The sequence below is a fragment of the Contarinia nasturtii genome, unplaced genomic scaffold (assembly GCF_009176525.2).
Source record: "Contarinia nasturtii isolate CC-2019 unplaced genomic scaffold, AAFC_CNas_1.1 Cnas_scaffold_1371, whole genome shotgun sequence".
In the NCBI taxonomy this organism is placed as follows: domain Eukaryota; kingdom Metazoa; phylum Arthropoda; class Insecta; order Diptera; family Cecidomyiidae; genus Contarinia; species Contarinia nasturtii.
The window spans coordinates 1,776,630-1,801,875 of NW_022198708.1; the positions used below are offsets into that span (position 1 = coordinate 1,776,630).

Genomic DNA, 25,246 nt, shown 5'->3' on the forward strand with positions numbered 1-25,246 from the left:
TTGCAATACTTTCCCCTTTCACACTAGGTGTGTGCGGAAAAGTAAAAGGAAATGGAAACGAATAAATACCATTTATAGAAAGTAGTTCGTCATTCTTTACCAAGAAAATAACTTCTTTGAAATATATTTGTACTCATAGTGCACCTTGTTATGATAAAGAATTAGCTTTCTCATTGATATTTCCTTTCTGTCAACTGTATTTTGATTGTTCGGCACGATGGAATTCACATCCAACGGAATCAAATTTAATGGAATTGAATGCTATTTTGTGCTGGTGTCGTGCGATATGTCGTGTTTGAAATTGAATTGTGAATCACGACCACGATGTATGTTCAGTCAAAATTTAAAAATCGTTCAGAGTGAAAATTATTTTGTTTGCTATATTTTGTTTTGTAGAGGAAAAAAATCAAATCAATATTGAATGATGGATGCAATACTAATATAAGTATAAAAAGACGGCAAAAAAAAGAATTAAATAGTGGAGCATGACATGACAGTGCACGAAATCGAAAACAGAACAAAAACATTAATCGGTGAAAAAATAAAAATCATTTTTAGTTTTCGGTTAAATTGTACTTGCAGTAGATAGATTTCACTAGGCTACTATGATGACGTAAAAACAGCAATTCACATTGTCTCCATCTGATATAATAAAACCCAAAATATCGAACAAGGATCGAAAGAACAATGAAGAAAAATGAAATTCAATTCCCGATAAATATACTTTTCTCTTTCTCTGTCCCTCGCTTTCTTCTTCTTCTTTTTTCATTTATTTGCAATCATGTTCATGTGTGGCTATGTTCAAAAGCTGCTATCGAATTTTCATTTGAGAATGGATGGTACCTGCATCGTTACACCGTGCAACTGAACCGAACCAAATATATAACTGGTTGAAATAAACTTTTATTATTTGTTCGATTACAAAATGTTGGGCTGAAATGACGCGGAAACTGGAATATATTGCCATTACGAAAACTTGCTGTTTTTGATATGCTCTTCACATGCTCTCTTTACTACCATTTTTTTTATCCAATAAATCTCACGTGCAAGAAAAAAACACACAAGCGCACCAGCAACAACAATTGTAATTGAAAAACAATGTGCATTATTGATGTTATTCACTCAACCAAACAGGATCATCAGCACAGAAAAACAATATTTAAAGGCTGATAAACACACACAGACACATACACACTTCAAAATTGAATAGCATATGCTATTTTTCTTTCATTATTTTTTTTTCACTTGTGTACTTATTGTTTGCTGTTTGATTTACATAAAACAAACGTATGTGATTTCGAAATTGATGTCATGAGCACCAAAGAAGATGCAAATTGTTCGGTGTGCACGAATTGAATAGCAAAAGCTAAAACAATAGAAAAAAGCAGAAAGCAAAAGGATGGAATTGAGTGCAATCAAATAAACGAAGTTGTCCGAAATGGATGAAAAGCAAATCCCAATGTTGAACAAAAACATGATCGAAACATTGGTGGAAAAATGTATTTATTAGCTTTGGCAAACTGTTCGTTGAATTATTATTTTTTTTGCTACTTGATTTATAACCAGCCAGCAAATTTGAACACATGTGCGAGAGTATTGGAGTTGTTACGAATTAATCTATATCGACCTACAGACCGACTAATAGAAACGCGAAATATTGCAAATTCACATATATTAGCCAAAATGCTATGGCCAATAGACAAAACCTGTTAGAGGCGAGTATTTATTATATTTAACTCGTAGAAAATGTTGTGTTACATAGCCTCATTGACTTAGCGAAATGCGGTGCACGAGCAACGGTGCGACTAGTCGAAATGAAGATAAAACACTGGTGCATGATGCCACTGATTAACTTGTGATAAATGACATTTTACCGTTCTGTAATACGTTCAAAGCTAAATTGTGAGACGGACCAAAGTTTATTGCTTATTTGATTTGAAGTTTTTCGGTTGCCGGTGATGTGCATCACCTCAAAATATTCGTGCGCAGAGTTACTCAATGAAGATGTTGGACACGAACGTCAGTTAAATTGTCATCGAAATTTGGTCTATATTGTTTTCGGCCATAGTTCAAAATTCAGAGCATCTTCGCGAAATGTTTGCATCATATAAATTGTGACAATATCATCGTCAGACACACTCTGCGTGCACATCGAAAACATACATACATAAAAATATCGTCGGTAGAGTTGGTAGTGCTGAAACTGTCTCCATTCAATTTAATATTAACTAATAGAATAAATGAGACTCACCAAATGCGTGACAATACTGAATGTGAGACAAATAAGTTAAATAGAATTGAACAAAATGCCAAAAGTTAAAGCAAGAAGATAGATGTATGTGTTGAAAATTTGTTTATATGTGTGTAAATGGTATAATTCACCATTCACAATAAGAATCAAACAAAAAGAAAATTGTGATGGCGACAATGTTCGGCTATTATTCATTGTTTCTTTCTATTTCGTTCGTTTCTCTTTTTGGCTGGTCGACTTGGTTTGCTTGCCGCCGCCATATCACATTTATTTTCTCGTCTCTTTAATTTTTTGTTTTGTTTTCAATATTGATATAAAATTGCGATTACAGAAAAAAAATAGTAAATAATATTTCACGCCTTTTCATCGGCGTCGCAATCATGTGAGTGAATTGCTTTTCATACATTTATTTGTGACCATTTCCATTGGGTTTTGAGTGGAAACAATTTGGGTGGTGATACGTAGAAGGGGAGTCTATGAAACATGGAGCCAATCAAGGACAGTTGAAAAGGGGGAGATTTGAAAAGAACAGCAACGTTGAATTAACGATGGGATTTGTCACATTAATGGCATACTTCCGTGTACTATTAGGTGAAATGATCGATTGCAAAACATGCTTATAAATAACAATTTAAGCATGAAATAGATGCAAAATCTTTTTCCATTGTGTATACGATGAACATTTGCATAAATGCTTTGGTAATTTGGAATTTTTCTCTATCTTCCTCATTGATGGTCTGACACTTCATTAGTAACAATTAAAAATGGTATTGTGTGTTGCCAGCAACAAAACGACTCAAAACGTATTTAAATAATGCATGAAGGTCAAAGATGTAATGAAATAAAAACTTAAACTTCAATTACATTTTGTTCGTTTTTGCATTTCAACGAACAAATGAACGAACATGAATTTATGGTTGTAGAACATGGAGTTTGCCAAGAATTTCATAAAAAAAAAACGCTTCTGATGAATTCGTATTGCGCGATACCAAATGAATGGCAATAAAGTTGCACATCAATTAAATCTTTAAGAACAAAAGTAAAAACATCAATAAAACCCACCCGAAGCTCTTCCAAAGCAGTATCACTTACCGATCGACGCAAAAGTGTCACACAAACACAGACACACACAAATCCACTCTCTCAGTCGAATCGAGACGAAGTGTCGATATTTTTTCCTTTTCAATAGCACACTCGCATAGCGAGAGTGTAGTTGTATGCATATTGGTATGAGAGAAATCTGAATGCGATAACTGAGTAAAATAAGCATTGTAAAACTTTTTAAGAGCGCATAAGATAGAGAAAAAGGAGGAGAAAAGAAAAATTAACATATAAAGTCCCAAATAGGAAAATGCTCTTTTCTTAGGTCGATTCGCTTCGTTCGTTCATCGTGTCGTTCGTCTTTTCTGTTTTGAATATGCTCCTATTCTTTGTCGTGTACTTTTCTTCATTGCCTTGTAAATGCTTTTCATAAATAACAATGGCGAGAGTCGAGAGATGAAAAATAAACCGAATATAAGAACACAGTTAACGACAAAAGAAACGATATTTGCAAAATGCTGTGAAACGATGAACGAAGACGACGACGATAACGATGAGACGACTAAGGCGAAGGCGAATGACTTGAAAAGTGTGGAGTATGTGGCATATATTATATATACAATTATACATGCATGAGTTGAGCATGGCTTTAAAGGACTCACAATCGATTCACTTCGATTGAGTTATGCATTTTCCATGTGCCTTTAGTGTGAATCATATTCAAACAAAAAAAAAATAGGGCGATTTCATGTGTCTGTCTTATTTTTGTCATTTTTCGAATAGATTTGCCGTTATTGTTTGAATTTCGTTTGGGGCATCGATTCGACATTTTCAGGTGGAAAATTCAATGATGCTCATACAGACAACACATATTACTCTCTGCATGTGTCATTGTGTCATTTTCGCTTTCTATAATTTACTGAATTGTTGAAATACACAATTTCTAGTTGCATTCATTACAGTCAATTTTATTCACATCATTCACAAGCATCTGCTCGTTAATATGTCATTAAAACTTAAGGTAAGACACTGCATATTTTATCCCATCAGAGATCCGACAGTTTCATTTATTTCATGAAAATGCTATGCAAACTATTTCCGTGCAGTAAAATTTTAAGTGAACAAATTCTATATTCGTTGAGTGCTGGATTTTGCATTTGTTCGCCCGTTCACTCGCTCGCTCGGCAAAGTAACCGGTTAATTATAGATCATAATTATTTCTTTGCATGTTGAATCAATAAGCGTCTTCTTCTTATTATTTTTCTTTTTTTTTGCATTTTTTCTCATGAGTGTGAAACGACTGCACATCCGATGACGAATATAATGACGGAAAATTGCGATTATTTTCCAATGCATGCAAATGTGCTTTTCGAAGCAAAATATATTGAGCTTTTTCCAGAAATTACCATGACTTGCAATTTACTCATTCTTGTGTTTTGTGTATGCATCGAATCGACGCCACATCTCACTAAATTATTAATTAAATCTTTCAATCAAAGATCCGTTGTTCGTATACGTAAATGGCTTGAGATATGTCGTTCACGTCTTTTGATATTTTTCCCCCATCAAATATACATACACTGGCATTCATTGTGCGCATCGTCTTATCGTTGCTACATCATTTGAAATATGGGGGGACGACTAGCAAGGAAGCATAACCAAGTAGAGTGAGTTTTCTTTTCTTTTTTATTCATTCTCCTCCATCCGATTCTGTTGAAATTCACTGACAATTCAAAGTGACATGCAGTAAATTTATTGTTCAACATTGACTTACTTAAAATTTCCACAGCTGCTCCAATCAAATTATACGTAATTTCATCGTCGTAAATTTGTCTGATTAGAAACTGTCCTTCCATGCTAAGATCGGCCTTTTTCCTGAAACGAGAAAAAACACAGAAAGAGAGTATGAGTGAGTGAGAAGGGGAGAGTGAGAAAAGTGACAGAAAAAATTAATGTAAAAATGCTACGAAAATCTCTTCATTCTAATGTTGTTTTGAATGTGTGCTTTTTTTATTTTATCTTCACAATATTACAATGTTGACATTTTTTTTCATCGTCGTCAGAAACGGAAAAATTCAACCTAGTGAACTAATGTTTCCTTGTTAAATACTTTGAAATTTATAGAATTAAAGCTGATAATGAAATAAATGTTCATGCTGTCATTGTCCGTTGTGAAAATGTGTCCATAATATGTGCCACGCAATTTCATTCGCCAAATCTTAAATAAAATGTTGAAAATAACAAAAAGAAAGCTAATGTGCTTTTAGCCAAGATTTATGTAGTACATTTTGAGTGCGACAATGATGATGGCAACAAGTTGCTTCAATCAGCCTGTTGAGATTTTTTTTTTTTTTTTTGAAATATAGAATATCACTTCAGCGAAAAATAACGTCGAAAAGAAGGAGCGAGAGATTGAGAAGAAAAAAGTTTTTGCATCGATTACGTAAGTTCAATTCCAGCGAGTGCTTCCATATAATTTATGAACGCGTACGCACGACTTGGTTTATTGTCGATTATTGATTGGATAATTCCTCTATTTCAAGTTTTATCGGTTGCCACAAGATCTCGAACGGGAAAAAGAAAAAAAGCGTATTGAGAAACGTAGTAATATGTATATGTACGGCGTATGTTACATCGGCCTCGCAAAGAAATCACAGTTTCAGCACTTTGAATACTTTGATACTCAAATCAATATGGCAATCAATGTGGCTTGTCGCTTGTGTGTGCGCGCACGTCAATCAATGCCAATAAATATTGTGAATTGGCTCGTTCAAAAATATGTGCATTTTTCAGCAAAATAATCAATTTCATTGCGGTCTTATTGAAGTAATAAAATATACACACACACGAGCTCGTCAGCATGAGGTCAAATCGAAATGATGAAGAGCATTAGTCCCGTTCTCAAGACAAATTCGAACATTGCTTAAATATACATGAGCGTATGATAAACAGGATGAATGAATGGACTAATACAATACTCAACCCAATCGCCATGATCCGTTTACGGATATATCTAATTCAAATCGCATGTTCAAATAATGCTCTTAGACGTCATAAATATTTCAAAATTTATCTGAATGTTTTGCGGTGCTCAAAATGGAATATAACACACAAAATCGAAATACGATGAGAACGAAAACAATCGAATGAAAAATTGCGATGAATTCGTAATCATCATTCGTTCAATTTGGTGGATAAATTCAAATTTATCGCCTACAGCATGCCATTTTATGCGGTCGTTGTTGTTCACCAGAAAACATGACTGCTTGAAAGATAAGCAGCTGTAGATGGAGAGCTTTTGTTTGATTTTACTGTTTATTAATGTTGAACACTTCGATCACTTCGTGATCGGTAATGACAGAGATGTTAATGGAAGAAAAACACCATAACCTTTGAATATTCCCGCATAATTCACATCGATTCCTAACTTTGTGCTCCATGTCAATTACACATAGTTGAAAAAATGCGAAGAAAAGCATTCGACAAGCATAAAACATAAGAAAATTAATTTAAAATTATTTTTCATTAGATTATTGTTTGCATCTACGTTCCAGTTGGTCTCGTGCCGTTTTTCGCATTGCCGACAAGGATACAAAAAACAAAAACATGTACCAAGTAATCACATTGTGGTACAGCAGCACCCCCTTCCGAATCACGGCACATCATATACAAAGACTCTGTATAAAATGCTTAGAAAATAGACAGTTTTTTTTTACAAAACCGTACAAACCCAAAAATAAAATATTTATTATTCATCTCATGTTGTAGATAATGTCGCATTTGCCCCCATCATTATTGCCACCGTGATCTTAGGCCGAGCAAAACGAACATCGACATGAAGAAATAAAGTTATAAAGTTTTGATTATATCACATGCTGATACGAATAGAATTTTGTACGCTGATTTCGGCACATACGCGTATAACCTGCGGCAAGTGTATTTGCTGCTGAATATTCTCTCTTTTTATCATTCACGTTTCGTTCAATGAGTGAATGACAGTTATCGCGATGATGAGACTTAGAAAATAAAATGCATTCAATTTTGCGGCCATTTAAGCAAGAAAAATATAGACATTTTACATTCAATGCGCATACAAAATTATCGAATGTAGGGAGGGGCAAGAAACGAAAAATCACTCAATCATATTTATATGTGTTAACAGTTGTAACTCATCATTTTATTCACAAACTTCGTTCGTGGTATTCAACCGAATACAAAGTTAAAAGTCATGCAAACACCGATACTGTATATGTGTACATCAATATATTGTATTTGACACAAATTCATACATGAAATATTGTTATTCGTATGCATTGTCGCTGGAGGAATGTTAACTCAATAAAATAATTCGAAACTAATAAAATGAAAATGTGAAGAAAAAAATCGCTCGTTAACAATATACAAATTTCAATGTTACATACCACCGATTTGGTACGCCAAAAATTATCGAAAATTTCGATTTGATTTGTTGTTTCTTGGTCTCTGTGACTGTTGCCAGAGAATGAATGAATACACATTTTCAATGTGTAATGGAATGTAAATATCTATGGTAAATAAATTGAAGGATGATATTTCCATAATTTATTTACAACCTCATGCCATAAATCGAGAGCATGAAGAAATAAAGAAAACGATGATAAAAAAAACATCATCTCCCCAATGAACGCAGACAAATAACAGGAATGAGCACCATCCGTTTGATTGAAAAAGTAAGAAGAAAAAAAAATAATAAAAAGCAGACCGCCAAACATTTTTACACGAAACACAGCAAGTTTTCAATGATAAACCAAAAAAAAACATACACACAAGAGTAATAAGCCGCATAAATGTTGAATATAAAAATAAGAACAAATGGAGCGTTAAATGAATTTTGAATGAGAACGAGAGCATCGTTTATCTTCTTTTTAATTATCAATGATTGAAGTGTGTGTGTGTGTGTGCTCATTTTTCGATCTAGTCCGACATGTTCAAAATTCAATTTCACAGCATTAGAAAAACTTTGCTGTATCAATCATATACGCATCGCACGCACACAAAAAATATGATTTATGATGTGAGCTTTTAATATTGCATAATTGCAACGGACAACGAATCCAATTCAATGACACACTCTGTCTCAGTCTGGTTCGAAATGATAAAAAACAGCCAACCACAACAACAAAAGCGACGCAGTACAAGTCAGAGTGAGAAGAAACAAGCACAAAGTATAGATGCGCTCATTCGAATAAGAATGAGATAAAGTGAATATTAAAAATCTCCTTGAGACATGAATAGGTTGCGGCGGATTTATTGCGCCGGTTACAAAGTTTTGAGTGATTTTCTTTGACAGTTAAAATAATTTATCATCATCTGCATTTGTTTGATATATATGTAATCTTCATGAAAAATGAGCTTTCCGATGGGTTTTTTTTTTCATTGAATTTTTGGCACATGAACATGCCCGCATAATGTGCATTTTGATTTCTATTTCAACTTTTTTTTTGATGCGCAGAAGATGAAATTGAAGAGATAGAAAATGTCTGTACATTCAAATATATAAATTCATGATTCGATTCCATTGAGCGTGCTAAACTGAATTGTGTCAACGCGTTATATTGTGATTTTGAAGCATTTAACGTGATTTCTATGCTACTGGATAAATTTCGTAAATAAACGTTTTTTTGTTCATCCGTCGATTCTTTTTTTCGTTTTATGCAGTTCCAATGGATCGTTGGAAGATCGAATTAGAAGTTCATACTTTTTATTGGAATAAAGAGAAAATGACAACGAACCACACAAACGTTCGACATGTATTGGATTTATTTGTTTTCGGTGACTCAATATCAGGTCCGGTAAAATGACACTTGAAACAACCGCAGCATATTACAAGCAGAAGGACAGGAAAAGAGGAATAAATATCCACAAACATATGAACAAACAAAACAAAGAAGAAGTAAAAGATTCACTTCATTGTGACCGGCCCCGGTGGTGTCCATGACAAAAATTCCAACTGAATGTCATTAGCTAAAATGTGCGAACCGAAAAATATTACATTTTTCCTGGATTTTGTGGTTCTTTTTGTTTTGCACTTTACTTTTATTTCTGGTGTCTGACACTGTACCACATTCAATCGATTTGAATTCAACAGTATATATGGAAAGCTTTCTCACAGTATTATCGTCAATTCGATCGGTTTTGACGGCATTCGAACTGGTTTTGCTCTTTGTATGCTCATTTCGATTGACACGTTCCATTACAAGTGCCATTAGCAATGTGCACAATACATACACACAAATTACAACAGACATACACTTATAGTATTTGAAAGACATTGAAATGAAGAAAGAAAAAAAAGCGTACGCGACGAAACCAATGAAGAAGAGAAATACAAAAAACTTCATATTATAGTGACCCCAACTTTTCACGTTTTTTTTGAATGAATTATAACATAATCAATATTGATTTTCTTTTGCAAGAAAAATTTAATACACGACTAAACGACTACGATTAATGTTCTTGGACGAAAAAATGTTTTTTTCTTTCAATACCATATAGGTTGCATATAGATTTACCAGAATTTTAACGATTTTGCTTCGAAATTCAATCACATTTACCGAAAAGTTTGTGAAAAAATCGAACGTTTTGTCATATTTTACGTGAACTGTTAAAAAGCACAAAAAATGTAAAACAAATTTCGTGTACCACTCTAATACAGCTTAGTGATATTATTATTCGGTTGTGTGTTTGTATTTTGATGAAAATCAGCAGAGAAAAAAAGTGGTTCGTTTCGCTTTTCAAGCATTGCAATGTTATTGCCTTGTATTTTTTTACTGATTTTCTCTTTTCCTTCGTCGTTTTCATTGCCTTGGTGTTGTGTGCCCTCCGTTCTTCATTTTTCGATTTTGTGTCACATAAATTTCACGTGTGCAATTCACAAGAGTGTCGCATCGTCAAAATGAAATTGCATTTTGCACAACTGAAATAATATCCGTTCATATATTTCTTGGTTGTTTCGCGTATATATTTTTTGGCTTGTTTGTTATTTTCTTGTTTATTTTTCCATCGTCCACTGCACATATTTATATTTCATTTTTATTTGAGTGCATTCCATTTTGACTGCAAAGAAAGTCAGTTGATTGTTGATAGAAATGAATGTGTCATTGCCAAATGCACAAACACTGTGTCAAATCAGATTTCATTGTAAAGCGTAGCAAAACTACAAAATATGTCACCAAGTCAACAATTCTTAAAAGCTAAGAAAACTACAAATTACTAAGCAATGAATGTGCGCCTGCAAAGTAACTGACTTGCTGTTGAAGTTCCATCACAAAATCAAATACATTTAAATTTATCGTTATGTCAAAACACCTCTGATGCAATTTCATTCTCATATTCACTACTCTCAGTCTAATTAAGACAGCAGAATGATAAATAAATAGCCAAAAAGAAGGGCGTAAAAAGGCAAGATCGATTCCAATCAATATCATCACTGGATACACTTCAATATTGAAGCGATGGACAATTGCTTGGCCAAATCGATGATTCCAGTATCAATACAGTATTCATAGATTTATCTATTCATGCGCGAATATATGATGAAGAAAGTTGTTTGAATCGTCTCATGTGTCTCTTTCAACATTATAAGCAAAATCATATTTCGTGATCGCTGTGCGAACATTTGAACTAATACATAGTGTATAGAGACGAAGATAGAATGATAAAAAAAGCCGTATGATGAATTGAAGAAGTCAAATCGATTGAATGACGAGAAATTCCGACGAAGAAATGAAAATTTAATTGGCCGGCACACAATTTTAAATTGAACATATTTCAGCGAAAAAAAAATTGAAAAATGATACTTGCATTTTACTGTGTGATTCAAGCGATTTTTCCTACTTCATTTTCCGTGTTTTCGTTCGTTTCTCTTGCGCTATTATTGACTTACTTATTTCTTATCTGTTCATTCGTATTTTCTTGATTCACATATCCTTTTATACCTATTGGTATGATGTTTTCCGTTTGATTTCCAACAGTTGAATCCAACTACTCTTTGGCTTCCGAAATCTTCAACTTCTTATGAACCTTTTGCTTCTTATATACCACTTTGATTCGCCCATTTGTAGGCAACAACACAACGCGCACACATGCGAATTATGTATTGATGAGCAACAACACAATGACCTTTCAACGAAGAAATCGTATGATGATGAAATTACATACGGAATTAGTTATCTCATAAATGGTAAATGTACCGCTTCTGGTACGTGAATCGACCCATCGACTACTAACTGAGATAAACATGGGATTTTTATTATATAAATCTATGGCAATTTCATGGTTAAAGAATACAACATTTGGTATCTTCGCATATATACAGTTCCATGTTAAATAGGCTCCAAAAAATACGGTTTAAATCAACAATGAAATGTCTGCAAAAAAAATTGAGAACCTTAAAACGTCTCCACCACAAAAAGTTGATCAGGTAAAAGAGCTCTATCTCTCTTTAAGGTCACTCGCTGTTTTTTAACGAGCTGGTACATTTACGAATTCCTTTATTCGACTATATTTGATTTAATATTGACAATTGACATTATTAATTTTCTTGAATTATCTCAATGGTTACGCCGCAATTACACATTTGAAATGAGAACTTTACATGTTTTTTCGTTAATGGGAAACCTAATGGCACATTAATTGAGATAAAAAGTTGAATATATTCGTTTAAGTTACGGCTTTTATTTGTGGTCTTGACATCATGGTCTCACCTCCCACTTTTCATTTCATTTAAATTTTATGTAAATGTTGACATTTCTTGCTATCAATTACAGCCATATCAATATTTTACTCTCATCCAAAATTGTCGATGGGACTATGATAGACATATAACGTCACGTTGGCCTAGGTGACTTCTTAACAATTCATTTCGATTGATTTGCTATCGAATAACACAAATTGGCCGTCATTTAAACGAAAATAATAGCAAATGACAAACACACACATATATATACATTTACAAAAGCCAACAAAACATACTTGCGAAAAACATACAAAATATATCAAATTCTATTCATTTGTTAATGGCCGAGATACGATTTTATTTCGCTTGATTTTCGGTGAATTTTCTTTCTTTTTTCCTCTCCAATGTGTGTGTTTGCTTTTTCTTCACTTTCAAAGTTCATTTTCTCTGCCTCATTTTTCACGTTCGATCATTTGTTCATTCATTCATTTGAGCGTGCTAACAGTCACGTTACTCGCATATTTGATGACTTCCAATTTATACGAATACATAATATCAACAATTAAATAAAACGCATTTGATCCATTCAAATATCTGTGATATCGAATGTCCATTTTATTCGTATACTTGCTCTATCTCTTGCTTTCTTCGGATATGTGATACAAAATTTATTCATTATGCGTAAATTCGCCCCTTATTTGCTAATGGCACAATATCCCATGAACGTTTAATTGAGATTGAATTTTTTTTTCTATTCAAATAATAAACACTAAATGTATCTATTCTATCAGCTGCAAATCATGCTGAATCTTTAATACTAAATACATAAATGTTTTTGTATTATATTAAACTGGCATCGGAAAATGATGTAAAATGTCGTATTGAATAGCAGCAAACATGAGCTAAGTCGAATGAAATGTAAAGCAATATACTCAAAAAAAATCAATAACTTGCATTTTTTTACACTGGCCTGAGCCAGTTTTTACATTTTCTTATGACAATGTTAATGTTCGTTAAAGGCCTCATGGCTTTCAATCCATATTTACGCATAACCGCCATTTAATTGACGCATTAATTTTTGGTCCCAACTATTTTTTTTAAATTGTAATATTTCTAACGTATCTATGATGTCAAAAAAATCGTTGAACCAAAATTAAAAAAATAAATTTGTTGACGTACAAAAATACGTATTTATGTGGAAATATGTTTTATTTTATTTTTTGTAAAGAAATATTGTGCAATGAATGTTGAAAATGATGATGTTTATTTAATGAAATCATCTTTCGAATCGAGTGAAAATTGAATTTATTACAGCATTATATTTTTCGTTCGATCACTGAAGACATCATTTATCAATTCAATTTGTGCAGACAGTTAATATCTATATGCCACTTGACAATAATGTAACGTGTAATTGGTTCGAAAAGTATTTCATCAGTTTCATAAAATCTATTATTCTTCATAAAAGTCTCCTCTTTTTTCTCTCTCTCTATCTCTCTCTCTCTCGAATGCCACGTAATCAATGCATAAAATATATGAATGAAACTATTTTCGGCAGAAGCGCGTTGTCCTTGGTATGATAAGGTCAATTGTGCATCCCGACCGACTAACGAAAGCGACAGCCCTGACTCGAGACTTTGTTCGTCGTCGTCGTCATTCACATTCATTTCCAATAAAACAATGACTTCACGATGTAACGATCTGTCATAATAATGAAGTAAATTTGGAATATACAACATTAAAAGCTAAACGTCGTCTATTCGACTACCACGATTCTGAATACTGCGTATATGCGTGAGAGTATAATGAATATTTGACAATGTTGAACTTGAGATGGCTGGTATGAGCTTCAAAATTGGATTTATCGGTGCTACGATGATAAATGATTAGACGCATTTGATTTGGTACATGTTCGATTACAAATGATTTCGAGACGATGCTTTCCAATATTGGATTAACAATCGCTAGCACGATTTCTTGATCGCATTCAAACTCAAATTTAATATTCTCCAGGCGTTGCTATCAACTACATTCAGTTTTCAATTGTTTTTTTTTTGTCGTTTTTTATTAATGGTTATTATTTGTTCTTCTGAAAAGAATCACATCAAAATATATTTATTTATTTAACTCTAAACATTTTCACATTTTTTTAAACGATATGTTTGTTATTTTATGAGTTATCTCAATCTCCTTTTTATATATGTAATCTTTTAATTTTTTTTTTTCAGACAAATTTCAAGTGAGTCGGGTTTGTTTTTCTTTTCTCGAATCGAATTGAAATAATGAAACCCCCTTTGGCAAAATAGCAGAGAAAATCAATAAAAGTGGGAGAGAAATTTCATTTAATCTAAATTAAAATTGGCAATTGTGTAAAGTGCTAGTGTTCAATTGTGGATAATTTTACATACATCGTGTATTGCATCACAAAAACAGCTCAGTTATCTTATCATTCAATTCAATCGACAAATGATAATTGCCCGTTCAATCGTAATAGACTTCGATATAAATGAATTACGGGCATCTTTGAAGTAAAACATGACTCGGATATACTAACCAGAATAGGAACACCAATGGAACCCACAAATTCGATTAAATTGTCTTCATTTGTTACTGTACTATTTGCTTCACTGCGTGCACTTTTTATTATTCTTGAAAGCGTTCTCATCGTAATGCACATACAAATATTAGATAAAAATTTCGATCGCAATTGCTATTGACTAAACTAGAGAATACGATACAGAGCCGAATGAAAGGAAACGAAAATAGAAGAGAAAAAAAAACGGTGGGGGAGAGAATCGATTTGATTCCAATGCTTCATTTCATCGCTTCTTATCTTCTCTTAAGTTATGCTTGGGAAAATCGCAATTGACCTATTTTAGGCGTTTCGGCATCGTTTCCGATGGTATGAAGGTGTGAGAGATTTTCGTTATCGCTTAATTTTAATTTTCATTTTAGGAATTTCGTCTGTTTTCTTTTTACGCTTTCTCTCTCACTCGCTCTCTTTTCGTCTCAGTGCCAGTCTCTCTTTCAATCCATCTCCCATATCTTCATCAATTGAATTTCAAACGGAAATCTTCTTAAGGTGAGAATTGGGATAAAAGCTGCGCTGAACTTCTGTGCCAGCAGAGAAAAAGAGCGACGAAATGTTCTGTGTCTGTTGTCGGACAAGCCGTTGTTGTTCTTTCGCAAGAGATTTAATCAAAAGTTTTCGAAGCATGTTTTGAATCGCGTTTTTGCGCTCCTTTATACATATATATATAAATGGAGTGTATTCATTTCATTTTGTATACAGTTTTTGTCTTTTTGTACGGTAATTTTTTTTTGTGCGCACATTTTTGTTTTTATTTTTTCGTTTGGTCCCACAGAAACACAGCGAAAAAAAAACTAAATGAAAATCCGTTCGAGAAATGAAAACCCTTGTAAAATTGTTCCCGAATGAATTACTTTGTGTCAGTCTTGGTTTGGGTCAACAAACCTCAATGGTAGTTTAAGAGTTTTTCACGATCACAAAATCCGTTTTTTTTTCTTGCTTGTTTTGCTTTTCTTTATATGTTCGCCACTTTCATTTCTTTGTTGTTGTAGCTTTGCTGTCCTTTTTTGTTTTTTAATTTCGTATTTTTTCTTGCAATCACCCTATTTCTTCCTTCACTTTGTTGCTGTTGTTGTTTTATTGGTTCCATAGCATTTACTTTGCCATTTTTATCTTCGGCTAGATTTAACGGCAAAAAAATTGTTCTTTCAATCGACTTAAGCTCGTCGTTGTTCTTCTAAACTTTTTTACAATTGAACTTTTTTTTTTCTATACTTATTCAACAGAAACAGCGTTCGACTTTAATACGGTCATAGAATGGGATGGATAGAATGTTAAATGAGCGCAATAAGTAAGGTACATCATTAAATCTCGTTCATATACTCTTTCGTTTCGGTATTTTCTAATATAATGCACAAACATTACCATTCATCATAATTGGATAATCTATTGTAAGTGCTAAACACAAAAACACCAACCATTAATTATGCAATAGAATTATTCATGGATATCTAATTTTAATATCATCCGATAAAATCATCTGTGAAATACGTTCACGTCCAGAATATTCTGTCTTGGAAGTGAAAATAAATAGAAAAAAACATGAGATGAGAACGAGGCCGAGCGAAAGAAACGGAGTAGACGTAGAATAGCGAGAGAGAGAGAGAGAGAGAGAGAGAGAGAGAGAGTGAGAAAGTGGGTGTGTGAAAGGCACAGATATATAGAATTTAAGAAAGACAAAGCAACAAAATGGTGTTGAAAATACGTGCAAGAAATTTATTTGCAGACCATAAGCTCTGTTTGTACAAACTTAAGATCGAAATTATTCCAGAAAATGAATAAAATGGAAAACAATACGCCAAGTTTTGTGTGAGTATTTGCTAAATGCAGTCGAAATACGATATAAGTGAGAGAATTTTAGCGTCATAAATTTATATGTAAAATATGAATAAATCCTATTTTCCATCATCCAGGTTTTTCGATGCACAATCTCACTTTCTTCACGTTTTTTAGCTCTCTTCAGTATTTAGATGAATGTTTATTCACGTGCTGAACTCAACTCTCGACTTCTCTGTATATGAATGCATAAATAATTCAAATGTAAAAAATGCAACGTTCATGCTGCAAACGGGAATTGCTGAGATTTTCGGTAAATAGACATTTAAGTTGAACAATACGTCAATTGAAATAATTGCAGCACAAAAATAAACACGTTCACATTATAAAATCGGATAAATTTTAGTACAGTGTCAATTTTAATTTAAATAAAGGTCATTTACCATGGACGTTTTCATATTATAGCTTTAGCTGAACATTATAACAATTCGAATTCTATTTCTGCTTGATCGTTTCAATCGATTGACAGGCGATGGTGTCGGTTCTCTTTCCCACTTCCACTCTCTTCCAAAAACAAAAAGTTCACATCGAATTATTTTATGTAACTTGATTGAACTTATCAGAGTCATTTAAACGATGACGTATTGCTCTGCACTTTCACATAATCCATTGAAATTGTGATGTGTGTACTAGTATTATTCAAATCGACACATTGACATGTCATCAGATAAGTATTTGCTTTGAAAATATGTGTCTCTCGAGCGAGCTTAGACATTCACAGCTTGTGAGCGAGAGATGCATCAAAATCGACAAATACGCTTCAAACCACAGTTTGCGATTTTCTCACATCGTGCGATGACATCTTTTACTTTCAATATCATTCAATCGTTGACTGATGGTATTACTACCGCTGCTCTGGTTGTTATTATTATTGGGACTGACTTTGATGACGGCTTATGTGAATACGTGGATTGAATAATAAATATGAATAGATTGTATAAGCGCATGGATATTACCATGAAATTCACCTAAATGCTTTTTGTCTTGCAATTTTTTCACTTTTGGCGATATGGAAAGGGTGCGAGGCGACGAGTGCTTTTCTCTTCTTCCATTTTTATGCATACATTAATCGAATTTGTGTTAAAATGAGTGGTAAATATTCAGTTGCTAATATGATATACATAAGCTATTAGTATTTTGAAAAAAAAAAATGCAAATATATTGACGCGTGCGGCTGCTGATAAAAGACAATATGAGAGAACAGCATCAAACCATTATTCCAAAATAGCTTACGACACAGAAAGGCTTTATAATTTAAAAAATGAAACGAAAGACAGTTGGAATAGAGATAGGAGGTAGGGGAGAGGGTGAACAACAACATTTGATATATGCACAATACATATATTGCTGTGTAATAATAATATTCATATGTGTACACTTTTTACCACACTCGCATCCATATATTTTGTACTTTTAGATTGTTGGTTGCCATTTTAGATGCTACAAACGATAATGTTATGTAATAATCTAGCCGACTCGAATAAACAAGAAACGGAACGAATTGAAAATAGGGGAAAACAACAAAATTACCAACCGTACCTCAAACAAAATAGCCTGGCTCCATGCATGTGTATGTTTATAATATTAAAATGAGCTCAAAACAAACTGAATATTCCATTTGTAAAAAATTTTTAAATCCATCTAACAATTCAGACGAAAACAAAGGAGTATCATTCATTTTGGAAAATATTGTGCTTCATTCAAAAATGAAAACAAACACATTCATCAAGGCTGTTTGGGAAAGAAATTGAGAATATAAAAAAAAATCGGCAAAAAGTCGAGTGAGAAACAGCAGCTGTAGTTGTGATTATGTACATGATAGAAACACAACACATAAAAGATGAAAATTATAGAAATTATTTTGTGTCTATCACGGTATCGCTCATAATTCCACGTCACTTTGGTAGCAAATTCACATGTCAACTGCGGCAAAATGTTTTAGCCCTTATCACATGTTGTTGTTTTTTCACGCGATGATTGTTGTCAAGCAAACATTTTTTTTTGACTAGCTTTGCGACAAAATCATTCAAGAGTAAATGACGTTGCATGCATGTGCCGTTCGCTAAGCTTACTCTTTTTTGTCGTCTCTCTTTCTTGCTTCACTCAACAGTCAAACGGTGCAAATAATTTCATGTTTAAATGTCGATTTAACTTTGGCTTCATCTAAAACGGAAGCACCAACGAAGCAAAAACGGAACCAAAAGGTTGTAATTGAAAACAATAGGTCAGCCACCTTTATGAACCTTCGACAAAAAAAAAAGACTTTAAAGTTAAAGGACGACATAATAAGCGATTTTCCAATGAAAGATAGTGAACATAATGTGTATATATACAGCAAAATATCTCCAAACGATTCCGACTGCCTTCTCGAAACAGCTAAATAAAACGGTAACATTTTCAGCATCGATTTTCAGGTCATACTGTACCAATGAATCAACGGAAATCGAAATAGTAAAAACGATGTTGAGTTCACACAGATGCGTAATTTATTTTGATTATGGTTGATGAAAATCCTATTGGACTCAAACTCGGCTCGATTGTTGCACGATAGCATTAGTGTGTGTGTGTATGTATGTATGTTAAAATACTGTCGTTCGTTGTGCAAATGAAAAGTTCATCAACGGTGAAATAGGTTATTTCAGGTGAGTTTGCTTGTTTCTTGTAATTGCTGAATGTGAGACATAGCCAAATGGCTCAGCCTGAAAGCATTGAATTCATGTAATTGTTGTACACGTTGCGAAAATTAAATAGCCGGAATGATATCGAAATGGTAAACGCACCGCATCAAGAAAGGTTTAAGTGAAAGCACAAGCAAGCAGCTTATGAAAATCGATACGAAATGAACATGAAAAAAAAAAAACAAGAAAAGAGCAAACAAAATTGTACACTCTCTGGTCACAGAGTTACGTTTCCATTTCATATCATCTCCACTGTATTGATAGTATGTTGTTTCTTTGCGCCACTGCCATCGCACCGACCATATCTACCCATATCATTCCATTTCGCGCGCGTTTCCCCTCTCTCTCTCCTTCTCTCGTATCGAGTGGCTCTTCATTCCGTGTACATCTAGTGTGAGCATCCGTGTGCTTGGTCGATGTCGATGGCAATCTGTTACGAAAATGATGCCGCTCAAATATATATGCCACATCTTTTGTACTCAACAACATTGATAATATGCATAAATTTGAGGGGTAGCTACATTATAAGAGATGTTTTTCGTTTATTTGTGTCAAGCATATACAATTCATTGTATTGACCAAACTGCAAACCATACAGCTCTGAGACATCTATTTCTTTCAGTTCCATTGAAAATATGTTGAAAATGAAAATGAACGTCGAACGTAGACATTATTTTGCACACTCCTACCGTTTTCCAATCTTGTACGTTTGTACGTGTATGCATTTGTGTATTTGATTTGCAAAATTGAAAAAGCTTATTTTACAATGCCGCATCGCATACAACATCAACCGATGTGTGCGAGTTTCAAGCTCTCGAAAATGCTTTTGTTAACATGAAATGAGAAAATCCTGTTTTACCACCGCAATTTATCTCAATAAACGTGCCATCATTGTGCATTCCCTAAACTCATCTCACTCTCAATTTGAATTACCTTACACCCTCATCTCGTCTGGCCAACCACTAGTTTCAACAGTTTTCGTACAATCGGACATTATTCAAAATCTTGGCACATTTTATATATACATACAGTCTTTCCCTCTATCTCGGTGTGTGTGTGTGTTTTTGCAAACCTGAATTTTGTCACTTTTACTTGAAATCGAATTTGCAAATGACAAGCAGTTTGTTATTTTAAAAAAGCAAACCGATTTACAGTGACTGGGGAAAATAGTTCTTAGTTCGGTTGGACTTTCAGTATCCAGACACAAACACATACACAATGCACATAATTCAGTCCATTAGGCTGATTGAGAGACGTGCATTTTAAGTGCATACATGGTTTGGTTTTCTATTTGATTTGAGTAAATTTGTTTAGTTTGTGATTAATTTGGGTTTGTTATAGTTTCGACAGCTAGCGCCATTCGCATTCGACAAAAAGGGACTTTCTTTCATATTCTTACTTTTCTCTGTTGCTTGTCAATGTTGAGGGATTTTCTGAAAACTTTTTCTATTTTTTTCTGTGGTTTAAATACAACACAATTAAGTCACTGGTGACTTTGAATGTGAACAACTTTTCTAATGAGTCTTGAATTTCATCATATTGAGTCGTAAGTGTATGTATAGTACTTGTGTACATTTTTTTTTTCAAATGTGAGATTTGGTGTGATGCCATTTCGAAAATGAAACGAATCAAGCAGCCATGTATTAACAATTGACTGAAGCATGTAATGAATTAATTTTGATGATTTTACACATAATAATTAATCTAAATTTACAGTAATATGAAGCTAATACTCTGTGCAGTACCAAGCATTTTATTTTCAATGTGGCGACAATGTCAAAGCAAACTCGTATACGCATCATTATCGTGTCGCTTAAGAAATTTTACGAAATTGCGGTATAATTGTCACAGACCAATTAATTATTAACTTTGTGGTATTACTCGACGCTTGATGAATTTCACAACATTTAAGCGCACCATCTTTCTCTCTCCCTCTCTCTCTCTCTCTCTCTCTCTATCGCTCTCTTTCTCAAAGATCTCATGTTAATGTTTTGTCATAAATTGTGGTCAGAGAGATAATTGTGGTGAAATTTTCGGTGGCAGTCACTTTGCATAGTAAATATTTGACAAAGAAAAAAGACGATGGCTTAAAATTTGCCACCAACATGAATAACTAGTACCACAAATTATTATAACTCGACACATTTTGTTGATGCGTTATTTCATCAAAATGTTTGCCAATGAAAATGGTCATGATTCTCGTTTGTTCGATTGCCGGAAAATACAATAATATTAACGGTAACAACATTTGTACAGTGCGTAAATATTCATTTGGATATTGAATAACGTCATTGTACTTATTGAATTTCATTGAATGTCTCGAAAACATATACAAAATTGATGATACGAGGGTTGCTCCATAATTTTTTTTAAAAACATATATAACACAGTTGTTTTTTGTCGAAAATGGTTTTATTGTTTTTCAAAATATTCCCCGAGATGATCGATACACTTTTGCATTCGATGAAACCATTTGTCATAGCATTCGTGCCACTCCGAAACTGATATCTCCAAAACGTGTGTTTTGAACGCTTCAACTGCTTCTTCTGGTGTCGAAAATCGTTGACCACGTAGTTTTTTCTTCACGCTTGGGAACAAAAAAAAGTCATTGGGTGCCAGGTCAGGACTGTACGGTGGATGACCCATCAGTTCGATGTTTTGACCGGTCAAAAATCGAGTAGTTTGAAAAGATGTGTGAGAGCTCGCATTATCGTGATGAAGAATTATTTTGCGACGGTGGTTGTTTTTTCTTATTTCACCAAACATTTCGGGCAAACAAATGGTGGTATACCAATCAGAATTGACGGTCTTACGATCCTCTAGTGGAACGGTTGCCACATGACCACTTCTCCCGAAAAAACAGGCGACCATTCGCTTCGAAGTGCTTCTTGCTCGAACAACTTTCGTTGGGTTATCTTCATTTTGGAAGACCCATACAGTCGACTGCTGTTTCGTTTCGGGCTCATAGGCATATATCCACGATTCGTCACCAGTGACGATTTTATTATCGTCTTTTGAAGCACCACGATTGAATTTCTTGAGCATTTCTTTACACCAACTCACACGAGCCATTTTTTGTTCATCGGTCAATTTATGTGGGATCCAACGAGAGCAAATCTTTTTTACGGCTAAATGTTCATGCAAAATTGTATGTATGCTGTGGGATGAAATGCCCAAAGATGCCTCAATCTCACGGTAGGTCACATGACGATCTTCCATAATCAGTTTTCTGACAGCATCGATGTTTTGTGGCACAACAGCCGATTTTGGACGACCTGTATGAAACTCGTCTTTGAGCGAACTACGACCGCAACGGAATTCTCGGTACCAGTTATAAATTGTCTGAAGGGTTGGTGCTTCATTGCCAAAGGCCAAATGAAGTCGATCGAAACACTGTTGTTGAGATAATTTACTTCGAAAATCGTAGTAAATCATTTTACGAAAATCTTCACGTGTAAAATTCATTTTTTTGTTGAGTCGCAGTTTACCAGTCACTGTAAACAATACAAATAGCGTTCGTACGACAAAAGGTTCAGGGCACGAATACATACCAAAACATCAAACTTTACGAATATGACAATGGTTTACATCGGGCAACACTATAAGTACCATTTTAAAAAAAATTATGGAGCAACCTACGTAAACAATAGGAAAATTGTTAGTATTATTTTCGATGAAAACGAGAATATCCGGGTGCTCGGTTATCGTTTATAGTCTATTTCGTTGTTAAATGAACGTTTAGTGCACACTCAACATAATTATTCGAAATGATTTTCCGCTTGGAATGCGTCACGTGTTTATCTATCTAGAAAATGGAGAGGGCCGAAGGGCGAGAGGAATTTAATGCAAAACAATGAGATGATCGGCTATATAATAAACCGAACAAATCGATTTTTTTTTTACTTATTCGGCAAATATCAGCATTCGGTTTGCGCAAGCAAAAATAGTGGAGAAAAAAGGCGACTGATGGTAACAAACACGCAATAAATAAATCATTTTAACTTTTCGCATGATTTATGAGCTGGCAACACTATTGATATTTAATTGATTGAATGGAAAATGAAGGATGTGTGCACGTAAAACAAATGATAGCTGACGGAACCGACAATGCGCATATTTGATTATCATTTTATGCTTGGTTAGTGTGTTGTTCAACACAGTGTCAATGTATAAAACAAACATAGAGATAAAGAGAGAGAGAGAGTTCTAGAAATATATATAGAAAACGTGTGTTTACGTACACGAGAGAATGAAACAGAGCATATTGAATGTTCATTGTCGGTTAGTTGTTTGTTTCGCTTGTCTTCAATGTGATTAATGATATTTTCTTAATCGCGGTTTCTGGCCACTGGTTGTGGTCATGTGTATTTTATACACAAATCGACCAATGTGAGGCTTTTATGTTGTTTTCTCTCTTGTCCGCTCTCTATCCGGTCGAGCATTTCATTAAATTCATATTTATTAAAGGCGTTTTGCTGTTATCTCAAATGAAAATATTTGCATGTGTCACTTGGCTACCGAAATCTAGAGTTGTCATCTATATAATATGGTATAGTCAGTGGTTTGGACGGTATTTTTGCGTGTTGCCTTCATATTCAAATGATATCTCTTTTTTTTGCAAAATTCAGTTTTTACGGTCAATGCGTGGGCATACGCGACCAGTATTATCCTCTGCAAAAACACTCTGGCACTCTTAAATGAAAAAAATGTATATATGATACCGCATTTTTACACGTGAACTTTTCCGCAACAGATTTAATGTATGTGATGTATAATCTGAATTGAACGAAACAAAAAAAAATCGGTACGAAATTTTTCGTTTTTTTTTAATGAGAAATATCGTTTTAAAAAGGATTTGAAAAAAAATTATATTACTTTGCGCTTTGTAATTTTGTGCGACGTTTTTATAGTTTAGTTCAATCTGTAGGAACAAACTTTTGTTGACGACTCAAATGTGAAAAATTCTATACCATGATCGAAATACGTTGGAACGATTAAAAACTAACAATTTCAATCGCGAAATCACACAAAAACCCATCTTATATTTACATTTGATATGGCAACAACCAAGTTTTGAACAACACGCAACCGACATATACCATTTGAAACGACACAATTTATCTGAATGTATGTGAATAATAATTGTAATAATTTTCTCGTTTATTCCATATCAGCAGGTCTTTCATAAATCAAAAAAAGAGAGTAAACTTTTACAATGAGCAGAACAAACCGAGGCGAAAAATGTATGAAATATTATCAAAATGCTACGCATTTTTCCACCTTGTTACAACAGCACAACCACTCCGAATATATGTTTTATCATCATAATTTACATACGCCATTCTTTTCATACACGTCTCTTATTCTTTTATTTGAATTCGTTCATTCGTCGGTCTGAATTGCTTTTCGCTCTCTTTTTCTATACCACTTCCTCTCAAACTCCTTGCACAATATACGATACAACGAAGTTTAAGAAATTGGCGCTAGAATTTTTTTTTTTTAGAAAAAAGCCAAGCATAAATACATTGAGTATGTTTTTATTTTTCTAACGAATAAAAATGTCGACAAATTCTTTAGCGGATTTTCTTTTTGACGTGGCAAAATAAAATGTTTGCGCGCCAAGCATATTAACATATCGGATTGACGTGGGCGAAATATTAGCTAAAAAAATTCAACCACAAATTATATTCGAGCAATATTCGATATCATATGAGAGAAGCGATGTACAGCATTATGTAAAGTTTTGCACCATTGCCTCCAGAGTTGTGCGTATTTTGAATCATTTATTTAATTCTGTTCAGCAATTTTTTCGCTTTACTTTATCTTTGTCGCGTCATTTTTCTTTCACCCTTATTCGACAAATCTACCACAAAACACACTCCCAATGGATTTTAATATCTGTTTTTTTTTTTGGTATGGTTTTCTATATTTGTATGAGATCGATTAAATTAATAATGTTATGCGACAAATGTACAGTTGTTTTGTCATTTGTGGTAGTCGTTAAAAATAAGTAACACTTTGTGAGCTATAGATGTCCCTAAGTGTTTTTCTATGTAAACTCGCTGTTGTCTTTTGCTCAGTTAGTTTTCTTAGCTTGTTATGACTGGTCGGCAGCACTTCATTTAGATTGCGTC

The 25,246-nt window shown here is 33.7% G+C and overlaps 1 protein-coding gene across 2 annotated transcripts in view; it reads right to left on the minus strand.

The window, feature by feature from the left end:
- LOC116345963 (guanylate cyclase soluble subunit beta-1) overlaps window positions 1-25,246 on the minus strand; it is a 119,122-nt gene that overhangs the window by 67,750 nt on the left and 26,126 nt on the right. For both annotated transcript variants that reach the window (XM_031775792.1, XM_031775791.1), the window contains exon 3: window positions 5,067-5,167. In XM_031775792.1, the coding sequence (XP_031631652.1) occupies window positions 5,067-5,167 (101 nt within the window). The remainder of the gene's footprint in view (window positions 1-5,066; window positions 5,168-25,246) is intronic.